Source organism: Pan paniscus, chromosome 4, assembly GCF_029289425.2.
Source record: "Pan paniscus chromosome 4, NHGRI_mPanPan1-v2.0_pri, whole genome shotgun sequence".
In the NCBI taxonomy this organism is placed as follows: domain Eukaryota; kingdom Metazoa; phylum Chordata; class Mammalia; order Primates; family Hominidae; genus Pan; species Pan paniscus.
In genome coordinates, this window is record NC_073253.2 from 24900861 (window position 1) to 24919851 (window position 18991).

The window sequence follows — 18991 nt, forward strand, 5'->3', positions numbered from 1 at the left end:
CAAAACATGTACATGAATGTTTATGACAAGATAACTCATGTAATCCCAAAAGTGAACTGACCCAAATGCCCATCAAGTGATGAGTGGATAAACAAAATGTGGCATATATCCATACAGTGGAATATTATTCAGCCATAAAAAGGAATGAAGCACTCATATATACTAAGCCATGAATGAACCTTGAAAACATTATGGCAAGTGAAAGAAGCCAAAGACACATGCTACATCATTCCACTTATATGACATGGAATCTCTAGAGACAGAAAGCAGATTTCTGGTGCCATGGGTTGGAAGGAGGGAGAGTAGGGAATGACTACTAAAGGGTACAGAATTTCTTTTCTAGATGATGAAAAGCATCGAAAATATTAGATAGTGGCTGGGCACAGTGGCTCACACCTGTAATCCCAGCACTTTGAGAGGCTGGGGCAGGTAGATTGCTAATAGGTCAGGTGTTCAAGACCAGCCGGGCCAACATGGTGAAACCCCATCTATACTAAAAACACAAAAAAATTAGCCATGTGTGGTGGCACGTGCCTGTAATCCCAGCTACTTGGGAGACTGAGGCAAGAGAATCACTTGAATCCAGGAGGTGGAGGTTGCAGTGAACTGAGATAATGCCACTGCATTCCAGCCTGGGTAACAGAGCAAGACTCTTGTCTCAAAAAAAAAAAAAAAAAAAAAAAAAAAAATTAAATAGTGGTGTTGGTTGCACAACTCTGTGGCTATATTAAAAGTCACTGAATTGTACACTTTAAAAAGCAAATTTTATATAGTGGATTATGTCTCAGTAAAGCTGTTACTTAAAAATCAATAAAACTAGGCCCAACACAGTGGCTCAGGATGTAATCCCAGCACTTTGGGAGGCCAAGGCAGCTGGATCCCTTGAGTCCAGGAGTTCGAGACCAGCCTGAGCACCATGGTGAAACCCCATCTCTACAAAAAATACAAAAATTAGCTGGGCATGGTAGCTCATGCCAGTGGTTCCAGCTACTTGGGAGGCTACGGTGGGAGGATCACTTGAGCCTGGGAGGTGGAGGCTGCAGTGAGCTGAGATTATGCCACTGCATTCCAGCCTGGGTGACAGAACGAGATCCTGTCTCAAATAAAAATAAATAAATAAAGTTATTGGAGATTTTACTAAGCAATTAAGTATAGCAAATCCAAATTTATATTACATGTTTTACTGATTTTGAAGGTAAATTTAACCAAAATGGGCAAAGTCATTTGAATGCAGTTTTCTGTGCATCGGCTGCCACACACAAACCTAGAATATATGCCTTCTGTACGTCCTGATCCCAGATTCCAAAGACATCTTTAATAGGTTCTAACTTGTAATTTCCTCTGGTTCTTTTTCTCATATGTGTATCATCTAAATAATTTCAGATTATAAATGCATTTCTAGTAGAATCTAGCTTATCACTACTTCCAATTTCTTCTTGTACTTACATATCCAAAATGCAATACTTTAAAAAACTTTGATGTCTCATACTTTTTTTTTTTTTTTTTTGAGGCGGAGTCTTGCCCAGGCTGGAGTGCAGTGGCACAATCTCGGCTCATTCCCAGGTTGACTCCACTCTCCTGCCTCAGTCTCCCGAGTAGCTGGGAGTACAGGCGCCCTCCACCACACCCGGCTAATTTTTTGTATTTTTAGTAGAGACGGGGTTTCACCATGTTAGCCAGGGTGGTCTTGATCTCCTGACCTCGTGATCCACCCGCCTCAGACTCCCAAAGTGCTGGGATTACAGGGGTGAGCCACTGCGCCCGGCTGATGTCTCATACTTCTATTGAAGAGAGGATGGCCCAGCCATCTTCTTTGCTCTATACTTGCAAAATATTTTCATTATTAAATTTATAATCACCAGTTAACACAATCAATCCAGAAAACAATTTCATGTCTATATAATCAATTTCCTTTCAATCATTGTTGTCTTTGCCTTTATGTTCAGCATCTGTCAGTTACAAAACACATCAAATTAATTTTGGTGCACAAATATCATAGAACAAAAATGATCGTCTCATTTTAGCAAACAGGATGTTCCAGGTTTTTGTTACAAAGTATTACATGATGAGTTCTTTTTCAAAGATTGACTGTAGAAGGCCACCATAATTCCTTTTTAATTCTTGGAGATACAGTGTTTACTCATTGATTGTTGAATTTGAGAAAATTCATTGAAGACACTGTCATCTGAAGACTCACAGTCTGAGATTTTGCTTATACAATCAATTTCATCATCATCATGAGCATCCAGAAAGCTATCTATCTCTTTGCATTTGTCTTCTGATTCGTCTAAGAATTGTGGAACATGTTTTTCTGTCAATTTTAGACATTATGAGCAAAAAATTAAAAATTTTTGAAATTTTCAATTGTATTAAATGAAAATTAAAACAGAGCAACTACAAACATAAGAGTCTCTGAAGACTTTATAACTTCTTAAAAAACAGATGTAATGCTTTGGACAACACCATAGGAAAACTATATGATGACATAATAGTGATAATTTATTTGAATTGCACAGTCAATTTCATCATTCTCCCATTTTTTATATTTATTCTTTTTTTCAGCATAGTGGGGAATGTCTGATGAATAGTGATGAGATAATATGTATGATGATAAAATAGCAAGGTATTTCAATATAGAGAAAAAATAAGATCACTCAGATTCCATAATTATTTTAGATATATAAAAGGGTCCAATGGGCTGATAAGGTATTCTAAGATAAAACGAGTTTTCCTTTTTAAGTAAATGTCTGTTTCTTCTTTAGAAAACCTCTATGCAAGAATAAAAGTTATCAATATCAATCATACAAACAATAAGAACTGCTCCAAAAAAAAAACGTCAAAAATGTATATTGGGTCTCATGGACACTGATGGTATATCAAGAATTAGTAAGCCAAATTCCATTTATTCAGTAACAGACCTGTGGACGTATTTAAGTAAATGTATAATTTCCATTAAGCTTTGAGGTTCTGAAAATGACTTATGACACTATCACCACTGTCAGAATCATGTTTCTACTTCAGAGGACCCTGTGGTTCAGGAACCTGAGCTGGGAACCACTAGACTAGACGATCTCTTATAGCTAAAATTCACTAAAATAATATTCATTGGTGTTTTTCCTTTATTATATAAATAACAAATTTCGATGCAAAGAAAATACTAATCATTTCTATAATCCTACCTGAAAACATTAAAAACAAACTTTGAAGACATCGCAACATGAAATATGTTCATTCCATGCCGTCAGTTCTTGAGGACTGATCTCAATGCCCTGAGCCACCAGCCACTTGACTATCAGGAAGTCTTGAGATCTCCCACCCTATTTGTCTGTCCTAGTGTCTAGTGATTTAGTTCTTTACAGTAGCCCTTAAGTCTCTGTTTCCTAAAGCACACAGGTGGTAAGTGATGCACCTAGCGAAGGTACAGTCATGCAACATCTCTATCCGGAATATGATTCTCTCTGACAGTAGGGTCGTTCTCTTCAGTCTGGCCAATTATTTTTCACTCATAGCATGGATATTATATAAATTAATGTATGCACATATATACACATATTATATAAACCTATATAGGCACATATAAATGTATATATTTTATAGAAAAACCTTTATTTTTAACATAAGTGTGTTTTTTAAACACTATATTAGGAAACAGAGGTAAGCTGGGTGCGGTGGCTCATGCCTGTAATTTCAGCACTTTGGAAGGTCGAGATGGGAGGATCACTTAAAGCCAGGAATGTGAGACCAGTGTGAGCAAAAAAGCAAGACTCCCGTCTCTACAACAACAAAAAAAAATTAAAAATTAGCCGGGCATGGTGTGTACGCCTGTAGTCCCAACTACTCAAGAGGCTGAGGTGGGAGGATCACTTAAGCCCAGGAGTTTGGAAGCTGCAGTGAGCTATGATTGTGCCACTGCACTCCAGCCTGGGTGACAGAGCGAGACCTCATCTCCAAAATAAAACATAAAACAAAACAAAAAAAAAGACAGAAGTAAACATGAAGATCTCAGGGAGAATGTACTTGTATCAATTTGGAAATTTCTATACAAGAGTTTTCCCCTGAAAGAAATAAAAGCAAAAAAAAAAAAAACCCTTATATTTTGAAATACTTTATTGCATAGTTATCAAAGATAAAGTGCCCCTTAATCCAAGTACTAGCCAACCACTCCCATAGACCAACAACAAAATTATGTTTTTAATATCCCTGTCTAAAACACTCACATAAATGCTTTAATTATATGATATACTTTTTTTTTTTTGAGACAGAGTCTCACTCTGTCACCCAGGCTGCAGTGCAGTGACATAATCTCAGCTCACTGCAACCTCCACCTCTCGGGTTCAAGCAATTCTCCTGCTTCAGCTTCCTGAGTAGCTGGGATTACAGGAATGCACCACCATGCCTGGCTAACTTTTGTATTTTTAATAGAGACAGGGTTTTCCCATGTTGGCCAGGCTGATCTCGAACTCCTGACCTCAGGTGATCTGCTTGCCTCAGCCTCCCAATGTGCTAGGATTACAAGAGTAAGCCACCGTGTCCGGTCTGATTTGACATAGTTTTAAATTAGACATGTGCTTTAATAACAACCACATTCACCTAAGTGCATCTGTGCCATAGAGAAAAGATCAATTTTAAAAGCACTAAAGTATACCCTGCATTACTATTTTTTCTAATAAGAATGAATACTGATTAGTTCATTTGGTCTTACTTTTTAAAATATTTAAAATGAAAACTTTTATTTTAGAACTCAAACAGAAGAAAGCATGCAACATAATCATGAAAGTTAAAAATTTCAGTATTAGGCCGGGCATGGTGGCTCACGTCTGTCTGTAATCCCAGCACTTTGGGTGGCTGAGATGGGTAGACCACTTGAGGTCAGGAGTTCAAGACCAGCCTGGCCAACATGGTGAAACATCTCTACTAAAAATACAAAAATTAGCCGGGCATGGTGCTGCGCATCTGCAATTCCAGCTACTCAGGAGGCTGAGATGTGACAATCACTTGAACCCAGGAAGCAGAGGTTGCAGTGAGCTGAGATTGCACCACTACACTCCAGCCTGGGTGACAAGAGTGAGACTCCATCCCATTTCCAAAAAAAAAAAAAATTAAGTATTTTTGAGATAAAATATTTCTTATCAAACCATTATATAACTTAAAGCAGCTATGTTTTGAGAATTAAATGAATTTGTCTAAAATGCTTCCTATAATTATAAGCACATGCTAAGATCATTACATAAGGCTTCCTTTTTTGACTCAGCCAATTCAAACTATTCTAGAGAGAGAGGAAAAATGGAATGTATTTTTAATACGAATGGAATGAGATGACACTATGAATTTCTCATGTTTTAATGATGTTGTTTTGAGAACTCAAAGATGATATCAGTCTCTCTAATCTCAACAATCAAGGGCAGAAAGTGAAAAATCAATATAGTACTGCTGTGCTAAATAGCTACTCAGGAATGGTTTCCTTTCCTATAAAACCACTTCCCACTTCTAGCCTGAGACTGTTGAGCCCTCTCCAACTATAATGTTTCCTTTCTTCCCTAAGCAGCACCAATGAATACATATTTTACATCATATCAAATACCTAAATGATAAACCAAACAAAATTAAGTCTCAAAAATTTTTTTAACCTAAATATTAAATAATCAGAGACATGCATAAAGGTTTATGTATAATGATAATAATCACGGCATTATATATACAAGCAAAAAACTGGAAATAATATTTAAAAAGCAGGAAATTAGTTACAGTTAATAATAATATATCCACAGAGTAGACTACCAGTCATTAAAAGTCATGTTTTCCAAGAATAATCAGGATATGTGAAAATGCTAATATGCTACTGAGTGAAAAAAGGAAGATACAAAGTAATGTGAATCTAATTTTGTAAAGAGAATATACATGCATAAGAAAAAATCTGGAATATATACTAAAATATTAATAGTGGTTCTCTAGACATAAGAATGGGTAATTTTTGCTTTTTAAAATTTTCCTGTTTTTCATAATTTTCACTGAACATATAAAATTATTATGAAAGATATTTCTAAAAATAAAATATCAAAAAGTTTAAAGTATTTTTTCTGTTAAAGCAACATAAATAGCTTTTTCAAAGTAGTTAATTTTTGATTGAATCGAATCAATCAACATTAAATGATTATATATCTTGTGCTTAAACACTGTTTCATCTGTATACATTAAGCCACATAATCAAAGACTCCAATACAGTACCTTGTCTTTCTTCAGGTGTTTCAATAAAATAAGGCATTCTTTTCATTGTTTCTCTCAACTCCTGTTTCAAAGCCAGCATATATTCTTCACCTTCTCCTGTTTTCAGTGGCACTGGTTTACAATCTGTATCCTGTTTAAATTAAGAGACAAAGATTTTTTTCAAATCAATTATGTATTTTAATATCCCTTTTATCTGTATTATAGAAAACAGCAGTTTTATTGAAATACTATGTTTTACAGGCACTAAGTTTTACAACCAACTTAAAAGATGAACTTCTGTAGTCTATTTAACCTGTTAACCCATTTCCTACTTTGCTCTTATATTAGAGGTAAGAAAGATGTGTAATTTTCCTATTGGCCCTGAAAACTACACCAATAATCATTTTGCCATACAGTCTGTTAACCTATGTGATTATCTACTTTAAAAATTAAAGTACCAGGCCATGCGTGGTGGCTCACGCCTGTAATCCCAGCACTTTGGAAGGCCGAGGCAGGTGGATCACGAGGTCAGGAGATCGAGACCATCCTGGCTAAAACGGTGAAACCCTGTCTCCACTAAAAATACAAAAAATTAGCCGGGCATGGTGGCGGGCACCTGTATTCCCAGCTACTCGGGAGGCTGAGGCAGGAGAATAGTGTGAACCTGGGAGGCGGAGCTTGCAGTGAGCCAAGATCGCGCCACTGTACTCCAGCCTGGGTGACAGAGCTAGAGTCCATCTCACCAAAAAAAAAAAAAAAAATTAATGTACCAAAAGAAAAAAGAAAAACTAAGGTACCCAAATGAGAGCAGCTGCTTTAGGTTCTTATTAACCTCAGCTAGTGGTGGTGTTATTGGAAAAAAATAAATACATAAAAAAGCAGCAGCTATCATTTAGTAAGTGGTTACTATGACTACGATATACTCAATATCCAACATCCATTATCTCATTGAAAGGGCTACCAATATTTATCCTTTTACAGTGAAGAAACTGAGAAGTGAATAAATGGCAAGATGGAGTTTGAAGCTGCATTTCAAGTTTTAAAAATTATACACACACACATACATATACACAAATACGCATTTGTATGTGTGTATATATTTACACAAATATATTCATTAACAAGTGGATCTCTAGGATACCTAGTAAAGACATTTCTGATTTCAGAGGATAAAGATAAGGTACATTTTCAAAATTTGATTAGGAATGTATACATTCATGCTGCAACTACTTATTGAGTACTCAACATGTTTAGACTATGGAGGATACCATGATAAACAAGTCAAAGTCCCTGCCCACAGGGAACTTACATTCTAGGAGAGCAACATACAACAAATTAGTAAACAAATGAGGTGACATACAATTTCACATAGTGACAAATGACATAAAAATAAATGAAGGTGGGTAAAGGAAAAATGACTGACAGTGCATGGACGATGGAGGTGGAATCTATGCAGGGTGAGCATGCGTGGCCTCTTGGGGAGGTCACATTTGAGTAGAGATTGGGATAAAATCAGGGAGCCATCCATGCAAAGAGAAGAGATGGTTCCAGCAGAGAACCAGCAGGGCCAAAGGCCTGAGGACCCAAGGAGGCCTGCGTAGCTGGGGAATGAGAAGGACAGTGGTAGAAAAAGGGTCAGAGAGACATCAGAACGGAGAGATTGGGCAGAGCCTTTTACCCAGTAGTAAGGAATTTTAATTTTATTCCAAGTATAAAGAAATACTATGTACTAACATCCCCAGTGTTTAGAAGTAATCTCCTCACACATGGAAAAGAGCTTGTTTTAAAAAGCACTGTAAAGTGACATTATGCCAATACCTGAGATATTTGTCTTTGTTTTTATGCTGCGCTGAATATCAAAAAGGTAAAATACCAAGAGCAAAACGCAGAGACTCCTTGTGTGAGACATCTAGATCCCTGGATACATTCTAAACTAAACATAAAGCGAAAACATTATATATTATGGAAATTAAGCTTGCAGCATACTCACTAAATTTTAAAACAACACTAAAATAAGCAAAAAAAGTTCAGTGGGGGAAAAAGTCAAGTGGTATACTAAGGAGCAAACTTAAATTCTATAGATACAAGATAAGAAAATCATTAAGTGAAGGTGTGATAGGGTGCGAACTGAGAACCATTATAAAACCTAATGACTTTTTAAACTATTATTTTCATATTGGAATTGATCAATAACACCAATACAAGTTGTAAGAATTGAAAGCTAATTCTTTACTGGTTCACATAGTACTAAATATATTCATGGAAAGATGTATACAGTTTTGTTTTCTATATTTTAAGAAAGCAGATCATGAAAATATTTAAAGGTAAGTGAAACACACTCTCCTTTACTTTCTTATACTTGAGGATACTATAATCATACATCAAGTCCCATATAGAATTTTAATATTCTCTGAAAAATGAAAAAACACACTATGAGAATTCAACTGTTCATATACTTACAGGAAATAGTGGGGGTGGTTTCAACACTACATCAGGTAACTTTTCACCTTTGCTAAATCCAACAGCCTCAATATTAAAGGTATAAGCAGCACGTCCTCTTCCTTTATTCCCAGCCATCAGAACCAGTTATACCAGATGAGTGGGCAAATTCTGAAAGGCACTATTAATGATTACGATTTACTGGATCACATATAAAAAAGAAATCAACACTTTAAAGCAAAATATAAAACTGCACCCCTTAAGTAGCACAGTTGACTTAAAATACTTTTGGAAAGCAAAACATGTACACAAATAAACATGTGACAACTGACTGTTGAACTTCTCACACTCACACACCTTTGGCAGGTAAGATAATGATGGCTTCACCCCTCACCCACTACTGCCCCACATCCAGTCCACGCAATTCACCCACCCTTCCGTGGTTTGGCAGTAGGATCTCAGATGTAATGTACATAAAAAGTGGACACAAGACAAGACCAGGCTGATGAGGAGAAGAAATCTTTCATGTCAACATAAAAACTATCATTAGTCATATATACTTTAAGACTTTAAATGATTTATCTCAGCATGTGAGTGTTTGGAAGAATCCCTGAGATCTAGTCCAATGTCTTCCTTCTAGAAATGGGAATGGGATCAATGAGACTCGAAAGATGCCTGTCCAAGAAAAAAAAAATTCAGAGGAAAACAGCTAAAATCATTAAAGTTATGATAAACTTGTACTCTTCAATTTTGGAGACAGGAGTGATATCACATATGCAAGTTGTATTGAACTTTTGAATCCTCTGATTATACTATGAGAACTGAGCTGCCAATGTATAAACAGGGATCCCTACGCTAGAGTTCTTTCAATAGAAGTCTGCATTCAACTGTAGTGATGATTATAATGCACATTCTTTACATTTCTTTCCCTGCTGATAATACTGAGCCTCATTTAACCCCGAGAACCCAAGAGAGAAATGGTATGTCCCCTAGACCACTTGGAGGAAGTCAGAGGAGTGGCATTGGTTTTGGCCCCATCAGCTCAGTCTCATTTCTGAATCTACTCACTTGCCCTCCTTGCAAAATTATGCAAGCCACAGTACTTCACACAGCTGCTCTACTCTTCACCAGGGTTTCTTGCCTGGTCATTAATGTTACCCTTCTTAGTCTGCCACATTAATGGTGAAGGGACACTACGTAAAACCAACAAGGTGCTACGTCTTCATATCAATTTTACTGTCTACAATTTGAATATAGGCACTATTTTGGACCAAAAGTCTGAAAACTCCCAGCTCACTTTATCACAGGGCCAACACTACAAAGCAAGCGGCTCTCAGTTCTCAACCCTGGCTGCCATTAGAATGACTTGGGTAGCTTAAGAAACTAGAGCAATGGTTCTCAAAGAGTGCTGTCTGCAGCAGCATCACTCAGAACTTGGTAGAAATGCAAACTGTGAGTTCCACCACAGACCTAAAGAAAAAAGAAACTGTGGGTGGGCCCAGCATTGGTGTTTTAAGAAGCCTTCCAGATAATTCTATGTATGCTAAGTTCTGTGAATCACTGAACTGAACCAATCAATCCAGATCTCTTGGGGTGAGGATTGGGCAAGAGTCAGTTTTAGAAGCTTCCCAGGTGATTCTAATACACAGCAAATGTTAAGAGTATTGGTAGAACTGTTTTGGTGGAAGTCTTAGCTACTAAGGAGTAGTTGAGTTAAAATACACATGTAGAATCAAGGACTTCATAGATCTCATCTTTGAGGTTTAAAATTATAAAATTAGCCTTAGCAACTTAAAAATATTTGCCTTAAAGGTGAGATAACTGTAATTGCTGTAAATCTATGTAACACTCAGGATGTGGCAGTCCAAGTTTTAATTCATTTGCAAGGAATAGCAGTAACAAGGCATTGCACTTTTAGACAGCCAATTTAATTTTTTAAATATTTTATTTATTTATTTTTTCACTGCAACCTCCCTCCCTCACTTAAGCAATTCTCCTGTCTCAGCCTCCTAAGTAGCTGGGATTATAGGCGCGCACCACCATGCCCGGCTTATTTTTTTAGTAGAGACGGGGTTTCACCATGTTGGCCAGGTTGGTCTCAAACTCCTGACCTCAAGTGATCTGCCTGCCTCGGCCTTCCAAAGTGCTAGGATTATAGGCATGAGCCACCGTGCCCGGCTAATGGCACCCTGCCAATGATGACCAATTTTAATGTCCTTCTAAATTTAAGGCCCCAGAAGCAAATCATATATTCAACATCTTTCTGTAATGAAACATCGTTTCCTGTTTTCTGTGAATTACTCAAGTAGAATGCACGGCATTTGATTTGACATAATGGCTATGATACTGAGAACATTTTCAGATATGATTTTGTAACTGCCCAAGGCGTTCACCCTGCCTGCTGTCTGGACAGAGCTGATTTATCAAGACAGGGGAATTGCAATACAGAAAGAGTAATTCACACAGAGCTGGCTGTGCGGGAGACCAGAGTTTTATTATTCCTTAAATCAGTTTCCCCGAAAACTCGGAGATCAGAGATTTTTTTTTTTTTTTTTTTTTTTTGAGACGGAGGAGTTTCAGTCTTGTTGCCCAGGCTGGAGTGCAATGGCATGGTCTCCGCTGACTGCAACCTCCGCCTCCCGGGTTCAAGCAATTCTCCTGCCTCAGCCTCCCGAGTAGTTGAGATTACAGGCGTGCGCCACCATGCCTGCCTAATTTTGTATTTTTAGTAGAGACGGGGTTTCTCCATGTTGGTCAGGCTGGTCTTGAACTCCCAACTTCAGGTGATCCACCCGCCTTGGCCTCTCAAAGTTCTGGGATTATAGTTGTGAGCCACTGCGCCCAGCCAGAGATCAGAGATTTTAAGGTTAATTGGTGGGTAGGGGGCCAGTGAATTGGAAGTGCAGATTGGTTGGCTCGGGGATGAAATTGTAGGAAGTCAAAGCTGTTCTCTTCTGCTGAGTCAGTTCCTGGGTGGGGGCCACAAGATCAGAAGAGTCAGTTAATCGATCTGGGTAGTGCCCCCTGATCCATCAAGTGCAGGGTCTGCAAAATATCTCAAGCACTGATCTTTGGAGTGGTTTAGGGAGGGTCAGAATCTTGTAGCCTCCAGCTGCGTGACTCCTAAACTATAATTTCTAATCTTGTGAATAATTTCTTAGTCCGACAATGGCAGTCTAGTCCCCAGGCAAGGAGGAGGTTTGTTTTGGGAAAGTCTGTTATCGTCTTTGTTTTAAACCATAAACTAATTTCCTCCCAAAGTTAGTTCAGCCTATGCCCAGGAATGAGCAAGGACAGCTTAAAGGTTAGAAGCAAGATGGAGTCACAGTTAGGTTAGATCTCTTTCACTGTCTCAGTCATAATTTTGCAAAGGTGGTTTCAAGCCCAAGAATGAACAAGGACAGTTCAGAGGTTAGAAGCAAGATGGGATCAATTAGGTCTGATATCTTTCACTGTCATAATTTTCTCAGTTATGACTTTTGCAAAGTTGGTTTCAATCCATCCCTTTGGGTTTCATAGTTTTACATTATTAATTTCGTAAATTTATCCTTGCAGGCCTCCATATTTGAGTTTTCCTTCATAACTGCTTGAACACTAAAAGTTGATTTGTCATCTTTAATGTTGTCATTTTAAACTACAAGTCTATGCCTTTTTTTGTTTACTAATACTTACATTTACTATACTTACATGCACAAAAGTCAGTATATTGAATCCCCACATACCCACTACTCAGCTTCAAAATTATCCGTATATGACTATTGTACTTTAACTATACTTTTCTACTCCCATGCTTCAGATTATTTTAAACTCTTCAGTATGTATCTTCTCTCAGAGTTAAGGGCTTTTAAAAAAATCACAATAACATTGCATCTACAATTTTAACAATAACTCTATACCATCATCTTATATAGAACTAACATTCACATTTTTTAGTTATCACATAAATGTTTTTACAGTTAATTTGTTCAAATCAAGATATAAAAAATACATGACATTTAACTTTCTTTTAAACTGTAATGGTTTTCCCATTTTTTTTCTTTCTATTTGTCTAAGAAACTAGGTCAGTGCCCTATACAATGCTTCTTAAACTTTAGGTATAAGAGAATTACCTAGGAATCTTGTTAAAAGGCAGATTTTGAATCAGTTGGCTGCAGACAGAAACTGAGAATCTGAATTTTTATCAAGGTCTCAGGAGACATCAACTGGTTTGTAAACCATACTTTGAAAGTAGCAAAGCTATATAATTTCCCATATTCTGGATTTGACTGATTTATACCTGAGATGTGATTTAACATATTTCTGTATTCTCTGGGTGTATTTCCAATAAACAGGTAAACTAGAGGTTTAGATTTGGGTTTGATTTTTTTTTTTTTTCAAGAATACTGAAAAGGGATGCTCTCTCTTTCCTTCTCTACTACATCAAGATGAACATAAAGTCTCCCTCTTGGTATTGATCAGGCTGGTCATGGGTTCAGGTGTTGGTCTATTTCATTAAGTATAAAGTGTCCATCAGTTTTCACCTAATGATTTTAGCAGTCACTGATGATCACAATCTAGATCAATTTTTCCATTATGAATTGCAAAATGGTGGTATACAAATTTTATCATTCTTTCTGTTTCATTAATTGGAATTCCACCAGGGATCAATTTCTCTTATCTATTATTTAGTTACCTTGAAATAAAGTTCATACAGGAACTATATTTATTTTAATAGCCCAGCTTATTACATCTCTCTACATTAAAAAAGCAGGAAAATATCCAAATGGACTTGTTTCAATTGCTGAGTCACTAAGACATATGCTGAGCCTAGAGAAAGCATATCTCCCAAGTATCAAAACTGCTGAGCAGAAGGGGTCACACCTTTCACTCTAAGAAACAACTGCAAGAGCCCACTAGGCCTACTCAAAACCACTGGGCTGCACTCCAGTCCAGGACCTGCCACTGCTTAAAGATTAAAAATAATTCCAGGTAAAGTTTACCAGACTTTCCTCATCATGAAAATTAACTGGAGGACCTGCTAAACATAGAGTCCTAGGCTTTCTTCAAGCCCTCAAACCTACCATACCAGAATCTTTGGAGGTGGGCCCTGGAAAAGTTTGGAAAACTCACCCTAAAAAAAGAGGACACCAGCTAGCACTGCTTCATGGAATAGCTCTTGAAAAATAACAAACTCTATTGACTCTAAATTTCCATTTTTATCAAGCAATCTTTGGGTGTATGAATTGCTATCATTAGCGAAGGTACCACCCTTGCCAGAAAAACTTCCTAGCTTTTGACACATTTAATAATTATGTGGCATTCCAGCCTACAAACCCATCTCTTTAAGTTAGTTTTCATGAATCCATTACCCTGTACACAGAGGAGCTGATAAATTCATTTTCTTCTCCTGCAGAGCTCAGAGAGAGTCCCTGGATCCTGGTAAATGTATCATGAAAGAAACAGCCTACAAGTGAGACTGTGGTTGAGTTAACCACTGCCTCATTCCTTTTTCAATACACCAAACTCTAGAATAAAGGAGTTTTAGTGCTTTCTATATTTCCTCATGCTCCAAATGTTTCTCTACTTCATATGGCCCAATTTCATTGAGTCATTCATTCAACCAATATTGAGCATTCCAGGCACTGTGCTAGGAGCCAGAGAGCACTGATCAATCATCTTCTTTCTAAATGTCACTTTCTTTGCAATTTCTCTACCATAATCCAGCTCAGTCCTTTTTCACCTCACTTCTGATTAACTGCAAACTTTGTGGTATCCCTTGTTCTTCCTGTTTAATTTATGGATCCACATTACTCATCCTAAAGCACAGTTTTGATTCTGCTACTCTCCTCACCTTCCCTCTTGGCTAACTGAATTAAATCCAAACTCCTTATTTACTCAGAGCCCTTTTAAGATGGTTGCACCCTATTTTCCTGACTCACTATAGTCATGTCTTGAATACCAGTCTTTCCACTGCAACTTACTCCCTCTGCCTCCCTGAGTTGCTACATCCCTTTTCACCAAAAAAGCCAGTTTAAGTCCCTCAGCAACCACAACAATCACTTCATCCCACATTGCTCTTGGAAAGATCCTCCTGTTAAAACACAGATTAAAAAAAAAATTTCAGGTGATATATGTTGCCACACTTGTCAATTTTCAAAGAAATAGACAGAATACCACTTTTGGGAAATTGATCTTTTCCAAAGGGGAGGGGTTTCACCTATGTTTTTCGTTTGTTGTTTGTTTTTTCCCGAGATGGACTCTTGCTCTGTCACCCAGGCTGGAGTGCATTGGTGCGATCTCGGCTCACTGCAACCTCCGCCTCCCGGGTTCAAGCAATTCTCCTGCCTCAGCCTCCAGAGTAGCTGGGATTACTGGTGCCTGCCGCCAAGCCCGGCTAATTTTTGTATTTTTAGTAAAGATGGGGGTTTCACCATGTTGGCAAGGCTGGTCTTGAACTTCTGACCTTAGGTGATGTGCCTGCCTCAGCCTCCCAAAGTGCTGGGATTACAGGCATGAGCCACCGCGCCTGGCTGTTTGTTGGTTCTGTGTTAAGCAGAGATTTTATCCTCCCTACTGTCTAGCATAGTGCTTCCTACATAGCAACAGCTCCACAATTAATGTCAAGCTTACCCTATTTGTGCACTGTGATTTGATGAGCAAATCTACCCACAGAAGGACAATTCAGTCAGCCCATTATTAAGGCTTTTTTCCCCCTTTCTTTGAGTGGGACCTGGCTGCACATTGGAATCACTGAGAGAGGTTTTAAAGAAAAGAAAACCCAGGATTCACCCCAGAACAATAAAATCAGAAGCTCTAGAGGTACCATTTAAGCATCAGGACTTTTTAAAGCATCCCAGGAGATTACAGTGTGCAACCCAAATTAAGAACCACTGCATTTTTAGTAGAGACAGGGTTTCACCATGTTGGCCAGGATGGTCTTGATCTCTTGACCTTGTGATCTGCCCTCCTCGGCCTCCCAAAGTGCTGGGACTACAGGCTTAGCTGGACATGGTGGCACGCACCTGTAGGCCCAGCTACTCGGGAGGCTGAGGCAGGAGAATCACTTGAACCTGGGAGGTGGAGGTTGCTTGCGCCGCTGCACTCCAGCCTAGGCGACAGAGTGAGACTCCCTCTCAAAAAAAAAAAAAAAAAAAAAAGAACCACGGCAGATTAAACCTCCCATTTTACAGAAGAGGAAAGCAACACCCTAAGCGGTTACTTGATTACCTAAAGACGCAAAGCTAATTCCTAACAAAAGCAGGACTGCTTTAAGGCCTCAGAAAACCTTTCCACTGTTCTTCCATTTGCATTACACTTCAGGAAGCATAGGTCTAGGCTGGTTAGAAGACTTTTTTAATCCCAGGGAGGTCTTTATTCAATGAAGTGAATTAATAACTGCAAAACAGACTCAATTAAAAATGTAAAATCAGTAGCATTGCCCCTTCCATTTCAGGATGTCTCCTGAAAATTCCTATTCAGAATTGTTCTGAGAGGTTTGAAAATGGGTGTAGTTTAAGCATCCAAGAGCTGAAATAAAAAAGTCAATTTTAATCAACTACCAAAACAACGTCCTAGCAGATGCTGAGCTGATCTCTGAAATTCCTCCTAGTTCTAACATTTTATGAGTTATGAGGTAACTGAAATGTCTTGTCCTCCACGTCTTACACAGTTCCTTGTCCACACTGAGGCAGGAAAATAGGGTCTGGAGGCAGGGAACAAAAGGCCAATTCACATTACGGCTATGACAGGAAATATCCTCTCCATAGGGCATATGCCAAGTAAATGACTTTGTAACTTTACTTCATCCTCTTCATTTACATAGGGTGTACACCAAGTAACTAAATGGAAACCCCTAGAGGGTATTTAAACCCCCACAAATTCTGTAAGGGGACCCTTGAGCCCATATGCTCCACCCACTGCCTCACTGCAGTGTACTTTCATTTTCAGTAAGTATCTGCTTTTGTTGCTTCATTCTTTCTTTGCTTTGCGCATTTCGTCCAATTCTTTGTTCAAGACGCCAAGAACCTGGACACCCTCCACCAGTAACAACGTCAGCTCCATGAATAAATGCACAAACAGATAGAAGCAGACATAGAAGCTAGAGGAGGCAGTGAAAGTCAAGTCACAGTATTATTCCTGATGAATGACCACTAAATTGCTACAATCAGGATAGGTATCCTGACCTGTCTACTTCCAACCCCTCATCTAATAGTAGAGGTTTACCAGCTCTGTTCTCTCTCCCATGTTCTGTTTCTTCCACCTCTGCTTCAGTTCAGACCCTCTCATCTCTCACCTGGACCTCTAAAACAGAACAAATAAACTTCCTGTGGCCGGACTCTCCCTTTCAATCCACTCTGCAGTCTAGGGTATCTTTCTGGAATACAAATCTTGACATGTGACTCTCCTTAACAGAGCTTTGGAGTCTTTCTGCCTCTCACCACAGGCACCCCACGCTGTGGCCAAGTCAACCATTGCATGCCTGGAGTGCCCTTCCTGCCACATCCACTTAAGCCCCAGGTTCTTTTCAGATGCCATGCAAATGACACTTTCTCCATGACAATTTCTTCCACCCTACATGGAGGTAGGCCTCTCCCTTCTCTGTGTTTCCCAAGTACTACTCTGCTTTTAAGCCCTTTTTACAATCATGTTGTAACTGTCAGCTCTTATCTGTCTCCCAGGGAGCCTCTTCAATCCAATCAAGTATTTATTAAGCACCCTCATCGTCAGGCCGTCTTCTATGAATTGGGAATACAGTAGTGAACAAAACAAAATTTCTCCTCTCATGAAGCTCATAGTCTAGGGTAAGAAACTGACAAAATATATTTTATAGGAAATGTCAGGAAATGATAAGAAGAAAAATAAAGACAGGAAACATGGATGCTACTGTGGAAAGGGTGGCTGAAGAAGTCCTCTCTTATTCGGTGATATCTGAGCATAAGCCTGACAAAAGTAAGGCAAAGAACCATGTAGAGAATTAAAAAAGGATATCCAGTGAGATGTGGGATGCAGGCAGAGGGACCTGGAAGTGTGAAGGTCTCCTTGGAAATTTATTCTCCTTTTTATGTCCCCATTACTAACGAAAGCCTGGCAAAAGGCCAATGATTATTGGATAAATTATTGTTGAGCTCATGGCCTGGTCGAGATATCACTCCATTTCACCAATAGTGGCTTGCTTCTGCCTAGAGAAAAAGTACCCAGACTACAGAGGGCCCTATATTACTCTGCTGAGAATGCCCTAAAAGTAGTCTTTTAAGGCCAGCTCAAAAGCCACTCCTCACGAATCCCTTCCACCTGTATTCTTACTGAATCTAGCTTTTACTTCCTCTGTGGTACATACCCCGTAACGCTTTATCTTGCAAGTAATTGTGTACAGACATTATCTTCCCTCAAACTCCTGAGAATCCAGATTATGACCTTTTTACACAACTCTGTTCATGAATTACCCAGCTCAGCGACTTGTGCATAAGGAGAGCCCCCAGCTGAGTAACCGAATAACCTCTATGAAGATTAGCAAAGTATTTAGAAAAGCTGCATGCCCACCAAAGACTTTAGGAGGGTAGGAAAGGAGCGTATACCTCTCCTTCCATGAAGGCTTATCAGTAGTTGTCACAGTAAAGGTTTTCATAATTCTTCTGTAATGCTGTCTGATGAGTCTCTTTATCATTTTTCCTGGCTAACTTAGGAGGTTAGTTAAGTTCTCAAGGGAATTTCTGAAGCCTAAATAGATGCTTCTGGCCGGGTGTAGTGGCTCACGCCTGTAATCCCAGCACTTTGGGAGGCCGAGGCAGGCGGATCATTTGAGGTCAGGAGTTCAAGACCAGCCTGGCCAACATGGTGAAACCCCGTTTCTATTAAAAATACAAAATTAGCCGGGTGCAGTGGCAGGCGCCTGTAATCTCAGCTCCTCGGGGAGGCTGAAGCAGGAGAATCGCTTGAACCCAGGAGGCGGAGGATGCAGTGAGACGAGATCGCGCCACCGCACTCCAGACTGGGCAACAGAGACTCTGTCTCAAAAAACAAACAAACAAACAAAAAACCTAAATAGATGTTTCAATAGCTGGGAAGCGGGGAGTGGAGACAGTGACCTGATGTTAACAGAGCGGATGATTTATGTGGCTGGCGGGGCCACACCCAGTCATTATTCACTTTTCCCGTCCTCACCAGGTGCTCCTTTTCTTTATTTGAGCCTTTCTACCAACTCGCTTTACTCTCTTCCAAGGGCAGACAAACCAAAAATAAATAAATAAATAAATAAAAATAATAATAATAATAAAATTAAAAAGAGGGTGGATATAGAATTGTATTTTTTATAAGAAAAGACAAACCATATTAACAACTCCCTTCCCTACGATATAAAGTGCCAACAGTT

At 38.8% G+C, this 18991-nt stretch overlaps 1 protein-coding gene across 7 annotated transcripts in view; it reads right to left on the reverse strand.

The window, feature by feature from the left end:
* POLR3G (RNA polymerase III subunit G) overlaps nucleotides 1-18991 on the reverse strand; it is a 40281-nt gene that overhangs the window by 20794 nt on the left and 496 nt on the right. For 2 of the 7 annotated variants that reach the window (XM_014344861.5, XM_014344856.4), the window contains exons 2-3: nucleotides 8665-8824; nucleotides 6226-6355 (exon numbers count right to left, since the gene is read on the reverse strand). In XM_014344861.5, coding sequence (XP_014200347.2) covers nucleotides 6226-6355; nucleotides 8665-8781 — 247 coding nt within the window. In that variant the 5' untranslated portion in view covers nucleotides 8782-8824. Of the gene's footprint in view, nucleotides 1-6225; nucleotides 6356-8664; nucleotides 8825-16805; nucleotides 16824-16845; nucleotides 16950-18991 lie in introns of those variants that run through there. The other 5 variants (XM_014344862.4, XM_014344857.4, XM_034959808.3 and 2 more) reach the window with 4 other exon arrangements.